This window comes from Toxorhynchites rutilus, chromosome 3 (assembly GCF_029784135.1).
Source record: "Toxorhynchites rutilus septentrionalis strain SRP chromosome 3, ASM2978413v1, whole genome shotgun sequence".
Classification (NCBI taxonomy): Eukaryota; Metazoa; Arthropoda; class Insecta; order Diptera; family Culicidae; genus Toxorhynchites; species Toxorhynchites rutilus.
The window spans coordinates 201,351,874-201,373,072 of record NC_073746.1 but is presented as its reverse complement, the minus strand read 5'-3'; the positions used below and the strand labels follow the sequence as shown (position 1 = coordinate 201,373,072).

Sequence of the window (21,199 nt, the reverse complement as noted above, 5' to 3'; positions counted from 1 at the left end):
TTTGGCATCGCATGGAATCAACAACAATGTCAACACTTGCAAGTGTCAAATATCATGCTACATGTTATTTAGTATTGCCTCAGTGGAATTGCACCTCTAGGCATCGTTCGTATAACGTAAACCAAGCGCTAAACAAGCAATCGCCATAGCATACATACAGAGCCATACATTGGTGGCTTGAAACTACTAGGAATATGAACACATGAAACTAATCACATACAAAATTCCAGAACGACATTTACTTTCTTCTTGGTGACTGAACAAGCAAAATAAACTCTTTTTGTTAATATCAACAACCTCGAAAACAGTAGCATTGCTTCATTATGATTAAGATTATGATTATGATTATGATAACATTATGATTAAGAAAATGCAACCTTAGTTGAAGGCAGTTTTGTGACTGGCACGCGAACCCAAATAACTTATAACCAAGCAAACCATTTGTCATGACAATTGTCATGCGAAAATGCGAAAACAGAATAGAAACTGAGAGAGGTTGGCGTCGACATTATGCCTCATACCGTATGTTTCTATTCTGTTTTCGCATTTACGCATGACAATTGTCATGACAAATGGTTTGCCTGCTTATAACATTCCAGTACGACATTCAAGATACCTAGTATTCCCCAAACAATTTTTTGGCGCGCTCGCGAAGGCTCGGTTCAGTGCGAGTGCTTTTCATTGCACCAAAATCGCGTGCATCATTAGATGACGCTTGCCTCGAAATTTTATTGCCCCTGGCAATACGTTCGTTTTTTGCAGGGCTCGAGCCTGCCTCCAGAGAAGAGAAGTGGAACTTGAGAGAAAAAAGTGGCAACGATTTGTGGCAAGAAAATGTAAACAGTGAAAAAATTGGCATATAGTTTACACTATAAAAATTGAACATAATGTTAAGATGTCTCTAAAAGGGTGGGAGACATCATATATAAGGTGGGAGGTTCGTATATAATGTTATTAATGTTCGCATCATCATGATAAACACGGCGAATGGGATAGAAATTACGAACCGAAATAAAATAAAATATACATATAGACGCTAAAATGCTGTGGATAGATATTATAATGCATTTTTATCGGTTTATGTATAATGCATTATCAAAATAAATCCATATGTATTTTCATCATAACTTGCTGTGCTATTCATAACAACATTTATGATCGTATTCCACCAATGATGACAAATGTGTAATTTACGAATGAAGCGTCGCCATAGAAACTGAACATTGAATAAAAAAAATTAAAATGTGGTAAGAGCATCAGTTGAAATATTTTAAAGCATTCTCATCGGAATAAATTGAAAGATACAATAATTATACGACTAAATAATGTAGGTATGCTTAAAAAAACAACATAAAAATATGATTTCTGATTTTTTTTTTCTTTCAGTTTTGAACACACCCCATAAAAAGCTATTTTTATTTTTTTAAATACCCTCTGTTGGTATTGTATCTAGAATTTACATTTGACGTTAACGTCAATTAGTTTCTAGTAATCAGTTTTTTAGTTGCAGGGGATATTAACACCAAACTATTTTTTTTGACGAAGGACTACGTCTAACCGGAAGATATAGGGGGTGAAATGGAAATCTAGGCACTGAACAAGTAGGAAAAAATGCAAGATTTGGAACGCTTATAACTCGAGCATTTCTCAATAGATCGCAAAGTTTTTTGCATCAATTGATAGGAAATATATCTACGCATCTATCATAATGAATAACATTTCATTTTTCTTGAGATAAATAATTGAATAATTGTGAAATATCAAGCATTGTCCAAATGCACTATGTGTCCATTTTTGATTGGTCCATTTTGTGCTCCTCAAATCGTACCGACCAAAACGGGCAACCAGAGCAGCAGCGAAATAGAATGAAGCACGATTGGAAAGGAAAAAGGAAAAAATGAACAAAACATTGGTCGCAATCACACACATGCGTAATTCTCGAGCCAGCCAGTCAGCTTAAAAATCCCCGCTCCGCTGCCGTAACGATCATTCTTTGTGTGGACACCGACTGGACAACATCGTTGCTGGACGGGCTGGACGGCGAGGGATCGAGTGCCTTTCTCAAGGTAAGAGGGCGGAGGTGGTAGCGCTGGAGTAGAATAGAGTAGAGTTTTCAAAGGGCCTTTCCCAAGGCTAGAGACGAATGAACTGCAAAAGTTTAAAGTCTCTATAATACAATACCTTCCTTCCTTCCGTAACGATCATTCTCATTCAAACCGTACACCACATCGGTTCGCATCACAACACATCAACAAACCAACCCAAGCAGCCATGTCTGGACATGGTAAAGGAGGAAAAGTGAAGGGAAAGGCAAAATCCCGCTCGAACCGTGTTGGTCTGGAGTTCCCCGCAAGGGTAGCTAGGCCGAGCGCGTTAGTACCAGTGCACCAGTCCACCTAGCCGGCGTTATATAGTTTCAGCCGCCGAAGTGATCGAGTTAGCTGGCTCGCGACGATAAGAAAACCCGCATTCGGAACAGAACACATTCAGTTCGGTGGACATCAAGACAAAAGGCAGTTGCAGCGAGTGGCGAGTGGCAAACGCAATCGCAAAACGGCAGCATGTAGCAGAAGAAAAAATTTTGTTCTTTATACAATCTGCTTTGGTGGCAAATTCAGAACAAGGCGACATCGAGGGCGTTCGAAATGGTTTTTTTCAAAACCACGAGTACTAAGTTTTCTAAATTGGAACCATTCCATAAAACACGGCGCTTATCAGGGCCATTAAACCTTTCAAAAAAGAATTTACGAAATACAGTTCAATGCTTTCTAAAATAATATCCAAAATAATAATAAAACATAAATTGATTTTTTCATAATTTGTTGACCAGGATCTGATGAGTATGTGAATTTGGCAGTTGTTCTGAGCTTATTGATAGTTGGGGACTTTCCTGATTATTCAATTTTCACCAATTCTTAAATTGTGTACAGTAATTTACAATTAGTTCGACATTTAGCTAATTGGACGGACATGTAATGCGACATATTTAGTTGGACATTTTTGTAAACATAGAGATCCAAATTATGACCCCACATTGAAAGTCGACACTGTACCACTGTTCACAAAGCTGGATGGGAAGAAATTTTCCAACTGTAAAAGCTGTGGCGAGTGGCAACAAATCGCTAAACAGGAAGGTTCAGCCGAACAAGATGGGATATCGAGTGTTAACAAAACAATAAACTCTTTAGATTGAACATAGTTTTGTGATCCTGAAAAGGACCCTTTTCAGTCTGCATGTGAATCCAACGAGCGAACAAATCGTAATGAATGTATTTTTTTGCCATCGCTGCCTTTTAACGCTCATTCGTTCGTCTCGTTGGACTCGCCCGTTTGGCTAAGTCTGCCGATTTGTCTCTATCCTGTGAGTGTGTACCGCTAGAGTATAAAACACGCGGACACCAAAAAAATATCTTATTTTCTTTCAAACCGTAAACCCGTGTGATTGTACGGCATCGTTTAACATCGCATCGCATCACATCATAAAAAGAAAACAAGCAGCAACGTGGACGTGTGGACGTAACAAAGGAGGACAAGCTAAGGGAAAGGCAAAGTCCCACTCGAACCGTGCAGGTGTGCAATTCCCCGTAGGTGTATCCGCCAATTGCTCCGCAAGGGTAGCTAGGCCAAGCGCGTTAGTACCAGTGCACCAGTCCACCTAGCCGACGTTATATAGTTTCGGCCGCCGAAGTGATCGAGTTGGCTGGTAAAGCTGCTCGCGACGATAAGAAAACCCGCATTCAGAACAGAACACATTCGGTTCGGTGGACATCAAGACAACAACAGGCAGTTGCAGCGAGTGGCAAACGCAATCGCAAAACGGCAGCAGGTAGCAGAAGAACAAAGTTTGTTCTTTATACAATTTGCTTTGGTGGCAAATTCAGAACAAGGCGACATCGAGGGCGTTCGAAATGGTTTTTTCTTCAAAACCAAGAGTACTAAGTTTTCTAAATTGGAACCATTCCATAACACACGGCGCTTTTCAGGGCCATTAAACCTTTCAAAAAAGAGTTTACGAAATACAGTTCAATGTTTTCTAAAACAATATCCAAAATAATAATAAAACACAAATTGATTTTTTCATAATTTGTTTTCCAGGATATGATGAGTATGTGAATTTGGCTGTTGTTCTGAGCTTATTGATGGTTGGGGACTTTCCCGATTATTCAATTTTCATCAATTTTTAAATTGCTTCTAGATTGAAAGTACAGTAATTTACATTTAGCTCGACATTCAGCTAATTGGACGGACCTGTCATACGACATATTTAGTTGGACATTTTTGTAAACATAGAGTTCGAGGTCCAAATTATGACCCCATATTGAAAGTCGACACTGTACCACTGTCATCGCAAATGTTCAATTACAGGTTAAAATCGCCTCCAATGCGACACTGAGTGGTGTTTCGGCACGTCGCATTAAATATAATTTACTGTACAACATGTCACAAGCTGGATGGGAAGAAATTTTCCAACTGTGAAAGCTGTGGCGAGTGGCAAACGCAATCGCTAAACAGGAAGATTTAGCCGAACAAGGTGGGGATATCGAGTGATAGCAAAACAATAATCTCTTTAGATTAAAGATAATTTTGTGATCCTGAAAAGGACCCTTTTTAGCCTGCATGTGAATCCAACGAGCGAACAAATCGTAATGAATGTATTTGTTCTTTCTTTCTTTGTTTTTTAAGAGGCTTTAAACTTTGAAGTTCATTCGCCTCTAATGTATTTTTTTGCCATCGCTGCCTTTTAACGCTCTTTCGTTCGTCTCGTTGGACTCGCCCCTTTGGCTGAGTCTGCCGATTTGTCTCTATCCTGTGAGCGTGTACCGCTAGAGTACAAAAGGCGCGGATCCGCTGAAAAATATATCATTCTCTTTCAAACCGTAAATCAGTGTGGTTGTATGGCATCGTTCCACATCACATCGCATCAACGGATTGGTGCCAGAGCACCAGTATACCTAATAGCGGTTATAGAATTTCGGCCGCCGGAGTGCTCGAGTTAGCTTGCAAAGCTGCTCACAACAATAAGAAAACCCGCCTACAGAACAGAGCACATTCGGTTCGGTGGCAACAACTAGTTTCAGCGAGTGGCAAACGCAATCGCAAAACGGAAGCAGGTAGAAGAAGGAAAAAGTTTGTTTATACAGACTGCTTTGGTGGCAAAACCAGCCACCGTAAAACACGGCGCTTTTCAGGGCCATTAAGCCTTTCAAAGAAGAGTTATTAAAAGTTTTTCACAATACCAATGCATTCTAAAGTGACATAATATGACATATAATATAAACTGATTTATTTTGTTTTTGATTGTTCTTGAACTTATTGGTGGTTGGGGTCTTTTAAATTGATCATTCAGTTTTCAGAAACCCATGCATGGTTTCCGAATTAAAAGTGGTCTCAAATTACAACACATTGTATGCAGGATGGCATTAACGAATTTTCTCGGTAGCAAGAACTGCTTTCTTTGGTTGATAACTGATGTAGAAAATTGACTGACGTTACATCTGCATTGTATAGAAAAATAACTAAGGAGCAACATGATGAGCTATGTATTTCCTGCTGCTCTGTTCTTATTTTAAAGGACTTTAATCCGAAGGTCATCCGTCCCTGTATTTACTGTTGGTTTTTCAGAACGCTTATAGCTCGTTTATTTCTCGACAGATCGTAGAGTTCGTCTCCAAAACCTCAGCTCTTTTTTATTTTTATTTACTTTGTTTGCGGAGACTACAAATCTTACAATCTCCGAAACACGGAAACAGTTTAAGGTACGGTAATGTGCTCAATAGTGAAATATATGATAGTGAATGAGCTGATGACCACCTATGCATCCCCTATCACAGCCATCATTTTGATTGTACGATATGTGCATACGCCGAAAGATACCCGGCGTTGAACATTTCATAAGTACAAAGCCTTCGGAAAAAAACAAACAGAGTAAACAGTAAACTAATCCATTTTTCAGGTAGATAGGTAGGTATTCACGTAGGAGAAGAAAATAAAACAATATATTTAAAATATATATTTAGCAAAAGCTGTCCCCTTTGTATAGTCCTAGGTCACTCCGGTTATGTCCCCGACATTACCCACCCGTCTTTTTTGTATTATATATAGATTCCATGCCAAACCGACATAGTGGTTCTCAGATATTCGTGTAAATTGGTAGTTTTGTTCCTTCTCGTTAAATATTAGATCCCATTCCATTTTAGGGTGGTTCGAAAAATCTAGTTTTCTCCTTTTTTCCAAAAATATTTTTTTTTAGATTCATATCTTTTGAACTACTAAACCGATTCAGATGATCGACATATCAAATTGGCCAGTTAGCCAGTTTTTTTTAAATACTATACTTGCAAAAAAAAATAATTTTGTTTTCTTGATTATTGATCGTAATTGTTCTTCATAGTTTTTATTCAAGGGCGCTATGTTTCTATGTTTCTTGTGCTCCCTTGGCCGAGTGGTTAGCGTCATAACTAACATGCCGGGTGTTCGGGTTCGATTCCCGTTCTGGTCGGGGGAATTTTTCGTCAAAGAAATTTCCTCCGACTTGCACTGTGATCACGCGTATTCTAGAGCTTGCCACTCAGAATGCATTCAAGGCGTGTTATTTGGCATAGAAATCTCAACTAAGTACTAATAAAAATGACCCAAGTAATACTACGTTGAGACGGCGAAGTTCCTCTAGGAACGTTAGTGCCATTGAAGAAGAAGAGGAAAATGTTTCTTATATTTTTTCTCGAAAGCTGAGGATTTTTTAGATAACATATCCAAAAATGTGTTCTTCGTTTTTAAATTATGATTTTACAAAATTAACCGATAGTTCAAAAAAATCATTTTTCTCCTTTTTTCCAAAAATGACGTTTTTTAAAAATTCATAACTTTTGATCTACTGAATCGATTCATATAATCGACATAGTTAATTTAAGTCAATTATTTCACACTTGCAAAATTTTTTTTTTTTATTTATGAAAAACAGATACAATTATTAATCACGGAAACAAAATTAATTTTTACGCAAGTGCAATATTTTTCCAAAAAATTCTTGGCTTTAATTTGATATATTGATCATCTGAATCGCTCTAGCAGTTCAAGTGTTATAAATTTTTGAGAATAGGAAAAAGTGGAAGAAATTAATATTCCGAACTATCGGTTAACTCTAAAAAATTATAACTCAAAAAAGGAAAAAAGGATATATCTAATTTTGAGTAAAAAATATAAATGTGTAAAAAAAGCCTCAGTTTTCAAGAAAAAATATAGAAAAATATAGCGCCGTTGGTCCCGAAACCATGTAAACTATAAAAACGGATACAATCAAGAATTACGAAAACAAAATTCAAATTTCTTGGAAGTTTGATATTTTTTTTCCAAAAAGACTAGCTAATTTACTTCAATTTGATGTATCGATCATCTGAATCGGCTTAGTGGTTCAAAAGTTATGAGTTTTAGATAAAAATCATTTTGGGAAAAAGTGAAATAATCGAATCACCCAAAAAAATAATAATACAGGTTCAATGTTTTAACATAACGAAAACAAGCTAACAATTTTCCAAAAATCTGAAAACCACTATATCAGTTTGGCATGGAATGGCTGAAGTAATACTGCAATAGTTCACAAAATTCAAAGTTCGCATTTTTCTTGTTGTTTTTCATGTCTTTTAGTGCGGCCATAATAATAATTAGAATTACTGCATTTGGATTGATGCTAGAAAATATCATTAACTTCCTTGAAGAGTGGATGTGATATAATTCACTTTATATATGTATATATATTAATAAATGTTTTCAAACGAATACATTTGTCAAACAAACTGCAAAACTAAATACTTTTATACTGTGCCTTCATTTTTTGAGTTTGACGTTCAAAAATCCTTCAATAAAAATGGCATTGGAACAACAGAGTAAAACTGACATACAATTATGACAGATGATTGCTTTTTGATTGGCGCGTGCTCCAACTGGTGAACCGCCAATTAAAAGGCCCTACAACTAAAAAAACGCCAATAAGCAAATGGTACTGTAAAATTGTGAAAAATATATAAAAAATATCCAATCTAAGACTCTTTTTGTCGTTTATGAGTTTGTTTTTTATTAAGTTACTGCTTGGCATGTTTGCGGATAACGGAAAGATATGATATGTTGGTTTGAAAGCTAAGAATTGGAAAAAAGATAAAATTCATGTGAATGGAGACAACTTTTGTGTACAGCGCATGCCACTAGGGCCTTTTGCTGATCAAGTAAGCAAGATTTCTTACAAAACGTCATAACTTTCCAACCATTGAGTCGATTTCAAAAATCGTCATATCAAATGAAATCTTATTCTTTCATGAATCAACTTCAATCTGTCATTCACACAAACTCAAAAATTCAATACTACAGAAAAACTTTATTTATGACGCTTAGAGAATTTGCGACTTAATTTTCCACAATTCGCTCTTTCACACCAAATTTTTATCTTGTCGAAATTTTAAACCTCTCAAATTGAATTGTTAAAATTATAGGTCAAAGAACGAAAAGCAGGAGAAATTAACAAATAATGGAGGGTAAATAATAAAGCAATATTAATCATGGATTTTTAATAACCATCTCAGAAAAATATTGAAAAAAAAACATTCTTTTTTTAATTTATCTTTCAGATTTTGATAAAATTGCACTGAATAGTTAAATAAGAGCAATAATAATATTTGAATAAACTTATGTAATTATAAACATGTTTATATAAACCTTCCCATCTTCTCATTCTTCATTAAAGACCTTGCGTCAAGACAGCTAGAAATCCATACACTCTCAAATCAAGTGTGCCTGAAAAAATTATATTCTTCACGTAAACAAGCGATGAAAATGTGGACACTTTTTAGTCAGTGAATTGTATGGAGTTCCACTGCTGTGCTGCCTCCCTCTTCTTCTTGCTCATCACACATTACGCGAAGCGTCCAATTTATGACGCGGAAAGAAAAAACACACGATACGAATAACGCGAAAAACGAACTGAAAAAACCACACGACGATATCCAAGTTGGTTTACCACTGGTGGGGCCCAATCTTAGATCGAAGCGCAGCGAAAGCAAAGTGATCTGGATTGCTCAACAGTCCGATGCCGAATAAAAGTTTGTCTTTTCTTTCTTTCTTTGTTTTTAAGAGGCTTTAAACTTTGCAGTTCATTCGCCTCTAAGTTTATTTCAGCGAGATCCACTGTTTATACTCTAGGCAAGTATTCACATTCATTCTTCTTCTTTTCCTTTGTTCACGGAGACTTTAAATCCTACGATTTCCCCTTCGTTGCTTGTTAATGACAGCTCTGTTTGGGAAAGCACACAAATGGACAGAACAAATGTATGAGAAAATGGGAACGCTTAAAGTTTTCATGAATTTTAACCATTTACAAACCAGGGGATTCGAATGTATAGCATATTAAAAAAAAATTAGGGAATTTCCGATTCGTTTAGTATGTAAATCGCCAAAATCCGTTCGCGGCAAAAATAGTTATTAACGTTAACATTATTTCATAAAAACGTGACCTGTTTTCTGATTTGACACCCTTAATGAAAGACGTAGTTCTACGTCAAAAAAAATCCGTCGAAGCTCTTTATCAGTGGCAGTAAGTCTCCAATACCATCCGAACTCGGCCCGGATGCCGTGCGAGGCGGCGGCGGTTGTAGCTCACAAAGTGCTTAACCTAATGCAATAAATAACTCGAAAATTATAATTTTGCGACTTGGTTCTCTTTGACTTGAAAAAAAAAGAACCTGAAAAGTTATTTACAACTCGGTTGATGACATACACTGAATTTCAAGCTAGCTTGTTTCGTTCCATTCTTGAATTACACACACAAAGTTCAACTGTTTAGAAACTTGATAATGTTTTACATATTTCATTATATAAAATTATTCCATTTTTTTGTTTTAGTGTAGTATAAAAGTATAAAAGTATAGTATAAAAATAAAGTTTGTTGTTTATTTTTATGCTAGAAACATTCAAAACTTCTTTCACTTTCTCTTTTCCAGATTGACAACAGATTTGAAATGAGATAATGAAAATTGAATACACAGTCGGTATATGCCAAATGATGACTGAAAAGGAGCCCGTTCGCTGTCAGTACGACTCGTACTCGGCTTTAATGATAAATTCAAAAGATCGCCCACAGCAAAGTGAAATGAACAGCGTACTAAAACATGGAGTCCAAAAGTCAACAATCACGGTTGTCACAAAAAAGACATCCGGTTGCTGTTCATGCCAAGGGAAAAAATCGGCATCCTTTTGGGTGACATTTCTGACGAATCTTGGCATTTGTACACTACTTTTTGGATACACTTTATTAGGTAAGTTGTTTTTCATCTATCACTGAGTGTTGTAAATTTTAAACTATATTTTGAAATTTATTTTTAACACTTCTCAATAAACTGAATATTTATATTCGACGCTCCGACGCGTGTAGCATCCAAAGAAGTTTTTCGAATCAGTCATGCTCATTTTTTTTATGTTGGTACTACTGTCAGTGGCCTTAATGTGAATTTAGAGCGCGATCTGTCATTCGGTTTGTTTACAGCGTCGTTGAGAACAAGTTAACCTTTTTTGCTCGACGAATTTTTATATGGATAATTCTATTGTTCAAAGATATTGTATGATACTTGAAGTTGCAAACAAAATTTCTCAACTATGTCGAAAACACGGTCGTATGAATGGTATGCGACAATGATTTGCTAGCCATTATCGTGAGATTCATGTATTTACCGGTGAATGTTTACTTTGAGTGCGGTGTCTTTATCCATGCGTCTCTCGAGACACTGCAAACGGCGTAGGATCATCATAATCATAATCCATCATAATCCATCGGGTAGTTCTATCTAATTCCTCCATAATAAGCTCTTTCAGAAACGGTAATTTATTCTTCTCACTGTCTCCTCCGTTATTCGCCCGTGGTGTATTCCACGATCTCCGCATCACTGACTGTTCGCCGAAACAGCCCATCACAAACGATATTTACGTACCATCATCCACTAACTGCTAAACCTTGAACTACAACTGTCAGAGGTGATGCGAGGAAGAGGAATGAGAAAGAAGAGATAAACAAAGAATTGTAAACAATATATTCTAAATCTGAACGATTAGGTGACAAGTATATAAAACTTTGCTGAAATATAAGTACATTTTTGGATTCTGTTGTAGATAGTTTGTAGTCGGAGACTAAATTGTAAGTACCGTTCTGAATCATATTTCGGACGCTTAAGGCATATGATGCAGAAAACTGATCTCAACTTTATGCACAGGTATTATTTGGTTGATATTTTTAATAAATTCGCTCAATATGCTTTTAAGCTTTCTACTTTGGTACCTATTTGATTGAAAACATAGAAAAATCATCGAATAAAATGCTCTTCAAATCAAGCGAATAAGAATCGAACTTCGAACACCATTTATGAAAAAATCAAATTTCGGACAGATTGAATTCAAATTTCGGACACTTTATTTTGTAATTTTTTGAACGAAAATTACATTACACTTGATTATATTTTATAGTCAACTGCGAAACACTTACCAAACAATCACAGTAATCTGATAACGATGATAAGAACTGATGAAGACGAGAGAAATTTAAATATTGATGAAGGGGTAAATTCTACGTACTCACGCTAAGCAAATGTCAAACACAAACGATAATGAGTGGATTTTGGATGGTTTTTTTCCTACTATGTAATAATTCAAATGTAATTCTCAAATGAAGTGATAGTGAAACCAAGGGATTACGCTATAGAAGCAATTGTGATATTAATTTTATAGTTATATCATCAGTACATTAAGCATTTCAAGATATTAGAACAAAGTGTCCGAAATATGATGTTGTCCGAAATATGATTCAGAACGGTAGCTTCGATGAAATATTGTGAACCTATGGGCCCTATTCCAGAAAACGAGACGAGCAATTCGTCTCGTCTCGTCTCGGTTTCAGTCACTATCGAGACGAGCAAAATATCCCATTCCAGTACACGAGTTTCATTGAAATGTTTTATTTGGTAGACTGGAGAGACTTCAGTCAGTTTTTATCGGTATCATCAGTGATGTCGGATGAGAAGACATGTTTTTGTTTTAAGAAAAACAACAACCAGTTTTAAAATTGATCAATCGATACTCTTTTCTCAGTGCCAAAATATTAAATAAACAACAAAAAGGAATAAGTTTCATATATATATATATATATATATATATATATATATATATATATATATATATATATATATATATATATATATATATATATATATATATATATATATATATATATATATATATATATATATATATATATATATATATATATATATATATATATATATATATATATATATATATATATATATATATATATATATATATAGTTGTTTTGGAGTTGTTTGGAAGAGGTCCATTTGGAAATCTGTTAAATCTAGCAATTACTGAACTGAATTTAATGGTTGCAGTTGAAAACGGAAGAATACCGATGCTTTCAATCAACAAGGTGAATAAACACATCAAACAAACTAGACGATTCGACTGATTCATCGACGAGCGCGGCTAAACGGTCGTCGAGCCAGACGAGCTACTCGTCTGTTTTTAGTCGAGCTCGGCTTCTGGATTATGAAAACAAACGAGACGAGCACTCGTCTGCTCGTCTCGTTTTCTGGAATAGGGCCCTATATTCAAACTAATAAATTGTAGCTTGAAGCTGATAAACACTCGGAAAAAAGCTGTTTTCGTTCGTTGGGAGAACTCCGATAAATCTGTCTCAACACTGACTGCACTCCGCATTTAAATAGTTTTTAACCAGCCGATCCAGTTTTTTGACGTAGGACTACGTCTTTCATTTCTATGCTGGGGTGTAAGTTCAATGTTTCGAAAACGAAAGCGTTATGCCGGAGATCAAACAACTGAATGAAATGGTACGATAAACACTTAATTCGAAATATAAAATGTCTACGCGTTATATGCTTGTTACTTTTTGATCGAAAAACTTGTTTCAAGATTCTTAAAATTGCTTTCAAAACAGGCCATTGAAATCACATCAATCGGTATATAAGAGAGTTCCGTTCGGAAATCCACTCAGTCTAGAGGCGAATGAACTGAAAAGTTTAAACCCTCTTAAAACCAAAAAGAAGAAGAAGAATCCACTCAGTTTTGATTGCGCGACGATTGAGGTACGATCGCTGGAATGGATTGGATGGATGTTTCCCTAACACAGACTTCAAAACCACGGAGCTAGGAGAAATCGGCATTTCAAAATAGATGCAAACAGTGGGTACTTTTGTATTCGCTTGCGTATCTGGAAATTGGAATGTTTCCCTAACATAGACTTCAAAACCGTGGAGCCTGAGGAAATACGTATTGCAAAATAGATTCAAGCTGCGGATACTCTTGTACTCGCTTGCGTTTCTGGAAAACGAAATGTTCTCTAATACAAACTTCAAAACCATGGAGCCTGCGTCATAGCAAATTAGATGCAAGCAGCGGGAACTTTTGCACTCGTTTGCGTTTTTGCAAATTGGAAGGTTTCCCTAACACAGACTTTAAAACCATAGAGCCAGGGGAAATTGACATAGCAAATTAGATGCAAGTAGCGGGTACTTTTGTACTCGTTTGCGTTTCTTAGAAACGGAATGTTTCCCTAACACAGACTTCAAAACCATGGAGCCTGTGGAAATCGGCATAGCAAATTAGATGCAAGCAGCGGGAACTTTTGCAATCTTTTGTGTTTTTGAAAATTGGATTGTTTCCCTAACACAGACTTCAAAACAATGAAGCCTGGGGAAATCGACATTGCAATATAGATGCAAGCTGCGGGTACTTTTGTACTCGCTTGCGTTTCTGGAGCCTATGGAAATCGGTATAGCAAATTAGATACAAGCAGCAGGTACTTTTGTACTCGTTTGCGTTTGTGCAAATTGGAATGTTTCACTAACAAAGACTTCAAAAACATGAAGCCTGGGGAAATCGACATTGCAAAATAGATGCAAGCTGCGAGAATTTAAAACCATGGAGCCAGGAGAAATTTTCATTTGCGGGTACTTTTGTACTTGCTTGCATTTTTGCAAACCGGAAGGTGTGTTCCCAATACAGATTCCGTAACCAAGTAACCAAGTTGGGAAAATCGGCATTACAAATACATTCAAGTCGGCTATACTTTTATACCCCCATGCATTTTTACACTCCGGAATTCCGCTAACACGGTCTACAAATGCAACGCTTTGGCTCGATTATTCAAGACTGCATTGGATGATATCTCTCCATGTCGCCAGCTCACTGAACTTCTACGCATACCGTTTGATGATTAGGCAAAATGTTGATAACTATTTTCTGCGATAACTACTACTATAATGTATGAATTGACTTGAATTGGGATTTGTTCGCAATTGAATTCGTAAATAGTTCCATTCATTTACTAGTTTAATTAATAATTTAATAAATACACACAAAAGATAGCTCTGCGCAGCGGCGATATCGTACCCAATGAGGAACACCCGAGGTGGGATTATTGTTAATTGAAGAAACACAATTGATTACTAAGCCAACGGCAGTCCTACGTCAACCTTACGGTTATATCATAGGTATAACCCATCCATAGTTTTTTTTGGCATGGCACTTCAAATGGAATTAGACCTCAAACTTTTTGATGAAGTGTATTAGTAGTTTCCACGTTCTACATCAGTAGATTTACCAGACATGGTTTTTCAAAATAATTTAGCACGCCACAATTTAATAATCCTGTTTTTTGTAAGAATAAATAAAGCTAACCGCCTAGTATAAACTACAAAGAAAACTAATCATATTGTTTCGTCACATTATAGGTTCATTTATTTTTCTCGCAATTGAAGGAGGTGCTTCACAGATGCAACAACGAATGTTGGCTTCAACGAATCGCCTCAAACCTATGTCATCGCGTAGTGAAAGTAACCTCACATTTTCTCAACAATTACTACTCGAATCACGAGAAGCTAGACAAAGAACGGTTGAAAATGATGAAGTGTATTAGTAGTTTCCACGTTCTACATCAGTAGATTTACCAGACATGGTTTTTCAAAATAATTTAGCACGCCACAATTTAATAATCCTGTTTTTTGTAAGAATAAATAAAGCTAACCGCCTAGTATAAACTACAAAGAAAACTAATCATATTGTTTCGTCACATTATAGGTTCATTTATTTTTCTCGCAATTGAAGGAGGTGCTTCACAGATGCAACAACGAATGTTGGCTTCAACGAATCGCCTCAAACCTATGTCATCGCGTAGTGAAAGTAACCTCACATTTTCTCAACAATTACTACTCGAATCACGAGAAGCTAGACAAAGAACGGTTGAAAATATTTGGGATATTACGGTGTCACTTAATATTCTTTATCGAGAAAATTGGACGAGGTAAGCCATATCCTAAAACTTACATATATTCAAGACTTGTGAAAGCAGGGTAATAAAGGGTGTCCCACATCAAATTGCATCACGGAAAAAAACACTGTACAAAATTACCCTGTAAGTTGTCAGCTTGAGCGCCTAGTGGCACACACAAAACTCCCTGATTCTCAGAGGCATCTCAGAGTCGATAATCGTAATGAACTACTCGATCAAGGAAAACACCTACACGTATAACCACGCTATCCCACCCACTTCCTTAACCTACACTCATCTTCCGTTTCCGGGACTAACGACGGGCAGTGGCGTCTCTGGTGCTTCTTTGACGTCGAGGAGATCTCTTTAAACCACTTGCGAACTATAGCTTCAATGGCGAGCACTCGCGAAACCGCACCACCGAACTTCCTTTTTCGAAACTGTCTTTAGTCACGCGGCTATTCGCGTTTTCTTTCTCTTCGCGCGGCACTTGGTTCAATCCAACCGTTGGGTACAAAGGTTTCTTTGAAAGTCCTCGTTCTTAAGTTTCTGGGCATTCATCTTGGTTTTCCTCAGGGGCCGCACACAGGCTCCCGTTTTTTAAACTTCGCCATCTCTTTGCTCATAAAAACAGTGCCGCCTAGTGGCGGGTATCCGGGCCTTCGGTGAGCACATGGAGAATGTAGCGTCGTTTCGCAGTAGTGAGTGTGGCATGAAGCAGTGAAACATCACGCTCATCCACGCTTAGGTATTTCCAATTAATTGAATACGGAACAAGACGCGTTAGTTTTGCGTATCTCACCCATGTACTTACACCAACAGTTATAACCCATTGGGTATTTTCCCTTGAAAATTTATGTAGAAGTGGTTTAGAGTGTATTGTTCACACTTTATTTTTATCGCTGTCAGTTTTTCGAAAGTTGGGAAAAATGGTGTCACCCGAATAGCAAAGTCGCGAATTGATTTTGCGCAAACACCTGGAAAATCCTCAGCTCTCTCATCGGGAAATCGGAAAACAACTCGGAATCGTGTAGTCAAAGGTGAGTCGTGCTATCCGGGGCTATTGTTCTTCACCGCCCAGCACAAGTTTGATGTTCCGGAGGAAGAAAGGATGTAAAAACTCTCAAAGTTTGCCAAGAAATACATGATTTGACAAGCAATCTGATCATGTGGTAAACGGAGTGCGCCGTTCATGACTACAGGGACTATAAACGGGCAGATCTCAAGGAGTGTCTACAGAAGCATCTACTTCCTCTGTTGAACGATGGCCCTACTATTCCGGCCGGATCTAGCTTCATGCCACTATTCAAAAGATGTCCTGGAGTGGCCCCCAACGCACCAGAACCAAAGCCCATCGAATAATACTGGCTACGAAAGCATCTCAAGGAGGACAAATCTGAGGAAGACATTAAGAAAAAGTGGGTTTCCGTACAGAAGAAGTTGCAGCCAGATGTTATACAGAACCTTATGAGTGGAGTTAAGCGTAAGGTGCGAGCATACGATTATGGTATTGAAGTTGAATGAAATAAATATGCCAAAATCGTATTAATATTTCACTGTCTGAAAGTTTGAAAAGGATTGGTCAACTAGGCAATTTTTTCTTTTAATTCGATAAGTCGAACAAAGTTATATTAATTGTTTTATGATTCGTGATTTAAATTATACAACTAAATAAATGATACACGTTGCAGAATATTTATATAATTTTTTTTTCTGCGATCACTCACAAGGCTAGCATCATCGGAGATTAATCGCTTCCAAGAACAAATTATCAATAGACTATCAGAAGAGATGGCGATACAATTGGATAACATGTCACCGGCAATTAATGCGGCCGTATTGCCACCACCAACCATGCATGATTATGAGTGGACATTCTCGAAAAGTTTCTTCTATTCGTTAACGGTACTCAGCACAATCGGTAAGAATAATGTTGTTCAAGTATCAACTTGTTTTTTTATTGATTCGTCAAAATTATCCGCCACACCTGATCGTTTGTCTTAGTAATAACCAAGAGAATACGGGTACTAGTTTGTACTCGAAATGATTATGGAGGCATGCTAAGATTCACATATTGTTCCCTGTGGATATAGTATGGGAACAATACCCTACAAATATTAATTTCCCTTGTTTTCCCCCATTTCATTTCGAATAGGTATTCCATCAAACTATACAGACTAAAACGTCGTTTATTTGGATACAATATACAATTGCTGTAAATAATGCACAATAAAAAACTATAACACATTTCTATTTGTATCGACCTCGTTTCAGGCTATGGCAGTATAGCACCTCGTACCATGTTAGGTAGAATTGTGACCCTGGCTTATGCTCTGTTAGGGATCCCATTAACCCTGATTTATTTATCGAGTACTGGCGGAATGTTAGCGAAGGTTGCGCGCGGTGTTTTCTCCAGGTAATATAATTGAGTTTCATGTTAATATAACACCAAAGGGTATACCGGGAATAAAAATGGGACACTCAAATTTGCCGTTTGAGCACCCCTATTTTTGTCCACTGGTGTCTACTGGCAGCTTCAAAATCAGAAACTGGCTGATAATATGAATCAAATTTTCCCACCAGTTTTTCCGTTCGGGCCGCTTTTTCTAGATTTTTTTTATCACAATCGATTCAAAAACGTGGGACTATCTACTGTGTCTTCCCGGAAAAAGCTCAGTAGCAAGAGACCCCTCGAACTGGGTCTCAGGGTCGGCTTACTACGGGGTAATTGGAGGGGATTCGCGATCAAAATGAAAATAAATATTTCTTTTAAAAATAATTTTGGTTTATTACTGACGATTTGTTCCACGGTGGCGAGAGAGAGACAGGCGGATGCGTCGTCGGATGTGGTTGTTCTGTTGCAAACCAAGCGGCGCCGGAGTCCACAGCGGGTTGACACGTGTACAGTTGACCGTTGCTCGGCGCCTTCCGTCCTTGACGACAATCGACAGGCCCAGGACGGTACCGGAGTGGCACTGCCGAGAGAGACTCTTCTTAACGTTTATGGTCAACCTGACCAGAGGGTGCTCGCTGGTCCTTTTCGCTTTGGCTTAGTGGAGAACCACTAGGCCGAAAGGTGTTCCTATCAATCGGGAGTTCGTCGATGGATTTCTGCCCAGGCAGTCCCGTTTTGTCTGGCTCTCTCTCTCTCTCTCTCTCTCTCTCTCGTAATCCTTGTTATGCTCTAACATATCGTTTAGCTCCCATATTCGCTCGATTTTACAAATATAAAACACATCAAATTTATTTACGTCCCTACTTGACAAACATTACTCCCTATTGAACAAATTTACAAAAAAGGTGACAAAATAAAAAAAAACATAATATTCATTAAAACAAACCTACTCAAAAAACCTACTTTGGAACGCACTACAATAATTCAAAGCGGCACACAAATCAGGTCTGGACGTTAAGGTAACGTAAGTCATGGAAAAAATCAACTCTCGATATGGCTGGGTAGTGGACTTGGTTGGATCTACACTTCTCAAGTTTGATGCCTGCTTCAAACGGAGTTTGCTTCGGCTTGCAATCAGCCATGCCGAAACGAGCTAGAAGATTTTCCAAATACTTCCGCTGACTAATTTTTAGAATGCCTTAATCTCTATGTTTCTCTATCGTTAATCCCAGGAATGTGCTGATCTCGTTCATGGCCGAACCTCTGATGCCAAAGCATTGCGTTTTGAGACACTTATCCTGAAAACATAGCTGTCCACATTTCACTCCGTTTGCAGAAAATGTCTAGTTCGTAAAGTTTTCCATTAAGTCGCCCAACAGCAACCACGTTACTATTCATCTTCACTCCGGCTTAATCTTTTTTTAAACACATGGAGAACCGCTTTTACAATTCGCTTCACCGAAAAAAGATTGCAACTTAGCCCCGGCAGGTAGAGCACGTTCTTCGCTTCACACTTCTTCACTTTGTCATCGACGACCGTATACAAAATAAACATCCCCGCAAAAATCTGCCAACAGTTTCTGTCCGTTTGCTACAATAATTTCAATTGGACGTTCCATACGCCGCATTACCGAAAAATATCGCGAGTCACATAATATGTAATCGGTGGCTCCCGAGTCTAAATACCAACCGACACGCACTAAATCCTCAATCTTGTTGCTACGAAAGTAATCTCCGGATGTTCTACTTGTGCACCAACTTGAGCCTTATGCTATTGTGTATCTCTTTTCGGTTTCGGAGGTTTGTTCTGATAATTCACTTTTTGCTTTTCATTTTCGCGATCGAATTCTTGAAAATTTGCCTTGCTGTGTCCGAACTTTCCGCACTGATAGCACTTTATTCTCTTTTAGTTGTATTTACTTGCCATTACCACACCGTCACCAGCACCGCCACTTGCTTCATCATTTGCTTCTGAATTACGTCGTTTCAACTCGACGTCCAACAGCCGTTTCTTAACGAAATCCATCGTGACGCCATCGGAAAGCGTTTCAATCGCCGTCACAACCGAATCGAACGATGGCGGCAGTGTCAATAACAAATGACACACAGCATCTAATTCTCGACGGTCGCTCCACTTCCCTTCAGTTCGCGTAATAGCTTGTCGAATCGCACCGCGTTTCTTAGAGTGAGGAGCTTCTTCCTGAGATACATCTGACCAGCTACACCACGACGTTCGAAAACGTTTTTCAGTGTGCTCCAAATCTGTTTCGGTGTTCCGCAATCCTTTATGAGCTCCAATTGGTTATCATTAATTGCTTGAACGATGAACGATTTACACTCCTTCTCACTCGTTTTTCGTTCTGTGAACTTTTTTTCCTTATTGGTTTTCACGAGAGCCGAATCCTTCTCCTGGATTTGCAGCTCCGGGACCTCTTCCGCGTCAAGAACTAAACAATCGAGGAGATCATGTATATCAATCACCGTTCCCATACGGAATTTCCAGTTATTGAAATTATTCCCATCGAATACGAACACTTTGATTCTTCTTCCATTCGCACAATGAAGGGCACAACAACACGTGGAAAAGTCTTCCAAGGGCTTACAACGCAGCGAATAAAGGAAACACCTTTATGCTCTGGAAGTTCAACTTGTAGTGAGCAAGACGGGTCTATGGTACTAGGTGAGGCCGTTTCGTCACTAAGTTGGTTAGGGGAGCGGTATATGAAAACAGTACGGAAGAAAGCAGAAGGGGAATTTTTTCCTTGAAGTGTGAAAGAGACAGACTGATCACGAGCAAGCTTGGGCACAAGCGTATTGTGTTTTGTTTACAAACAAAACACAGTAGACTTCCAAGATGGCTGAAGAGTGGTTTTAGCAAGTTGGCCCACCTTAGGATATACTTCTACGCGCCTTGGTAGTGAGTTTTATTTGACAGCAGTGGTTACACGCAAGGCGCCTAGAAGTATATCCTAAAGCGGACCTTACACGGTCAAATTTATTGACAATATGATGACATTTGAGAGCATAATGACAGCTGAACATGGCCGACAACGCAGAAATCCGGATTTTCTGATTTTCGGGCATCAATATCGTGACATTTCATGTGGATGCATGATGATGACGTTTTACCTCACGGACTTTCAGACTGATTTTTTTTTTTTTTTTTTCTTTATTTTTGAGACTTTCAGCCTCCTGGGCTGGTTCGTCTCAGTAAAAACGGCCGAAACCATGCCGCAAAGTGCGCTTACTATCCATTTTACATGCACATACGGACAAGCAATTAACAATAAAACAATAAAACAAAAACAGATTTCGTCACAAGAATTTCTACGCATTTGAGCTTTTTTTTCCCCTGGTTTGACGAGGATGTCCGCTTGCCATGGCCCCAGGCCACAGATGGGGAATCCGCGCCACTCGAAGATGCCGACTGTTCTTGTTCCCCTTATCGCGAAGGGGAAGGAACAAGGATC

The 21,199-nt window shown here is 37.9% G+C and overlaps 1 protein-coding gene across 1 annotated transcript in view; it reads left to right on the top strand.

Moving 5' to 3' along the window:
* The window catches only part of LOC129777606 (TWiK family of potassium channels protein 7), a 46,387-nt gene that overhangs the window by 20,301 nt on the left and 4,887 nt on the right, over positions 1-21,199 (top strand). Inside the window, exons 2-5 of the mRNA XM_055783978.1 lie at positions 9,987-10,301; positions 15,145-15,367; positions 17,065-17,255; positions 17,609-17,750. Of these exons, the coding sequence (XP_055639953.1) occupies positions 10,013-10,301; positions 15,145-15,367; positions 17,065-17,255; positions 17,609-17,750 (845 nt within the window). The 5' untranslated portion in view covers positions 9,987-10,012. The remainder of the gene's footprint in view (positions 1-9,986; positions 10,302-15,144; positions 15,368-17,064; positions 17,256-17,608; positions 17,751-21,199) is intronic.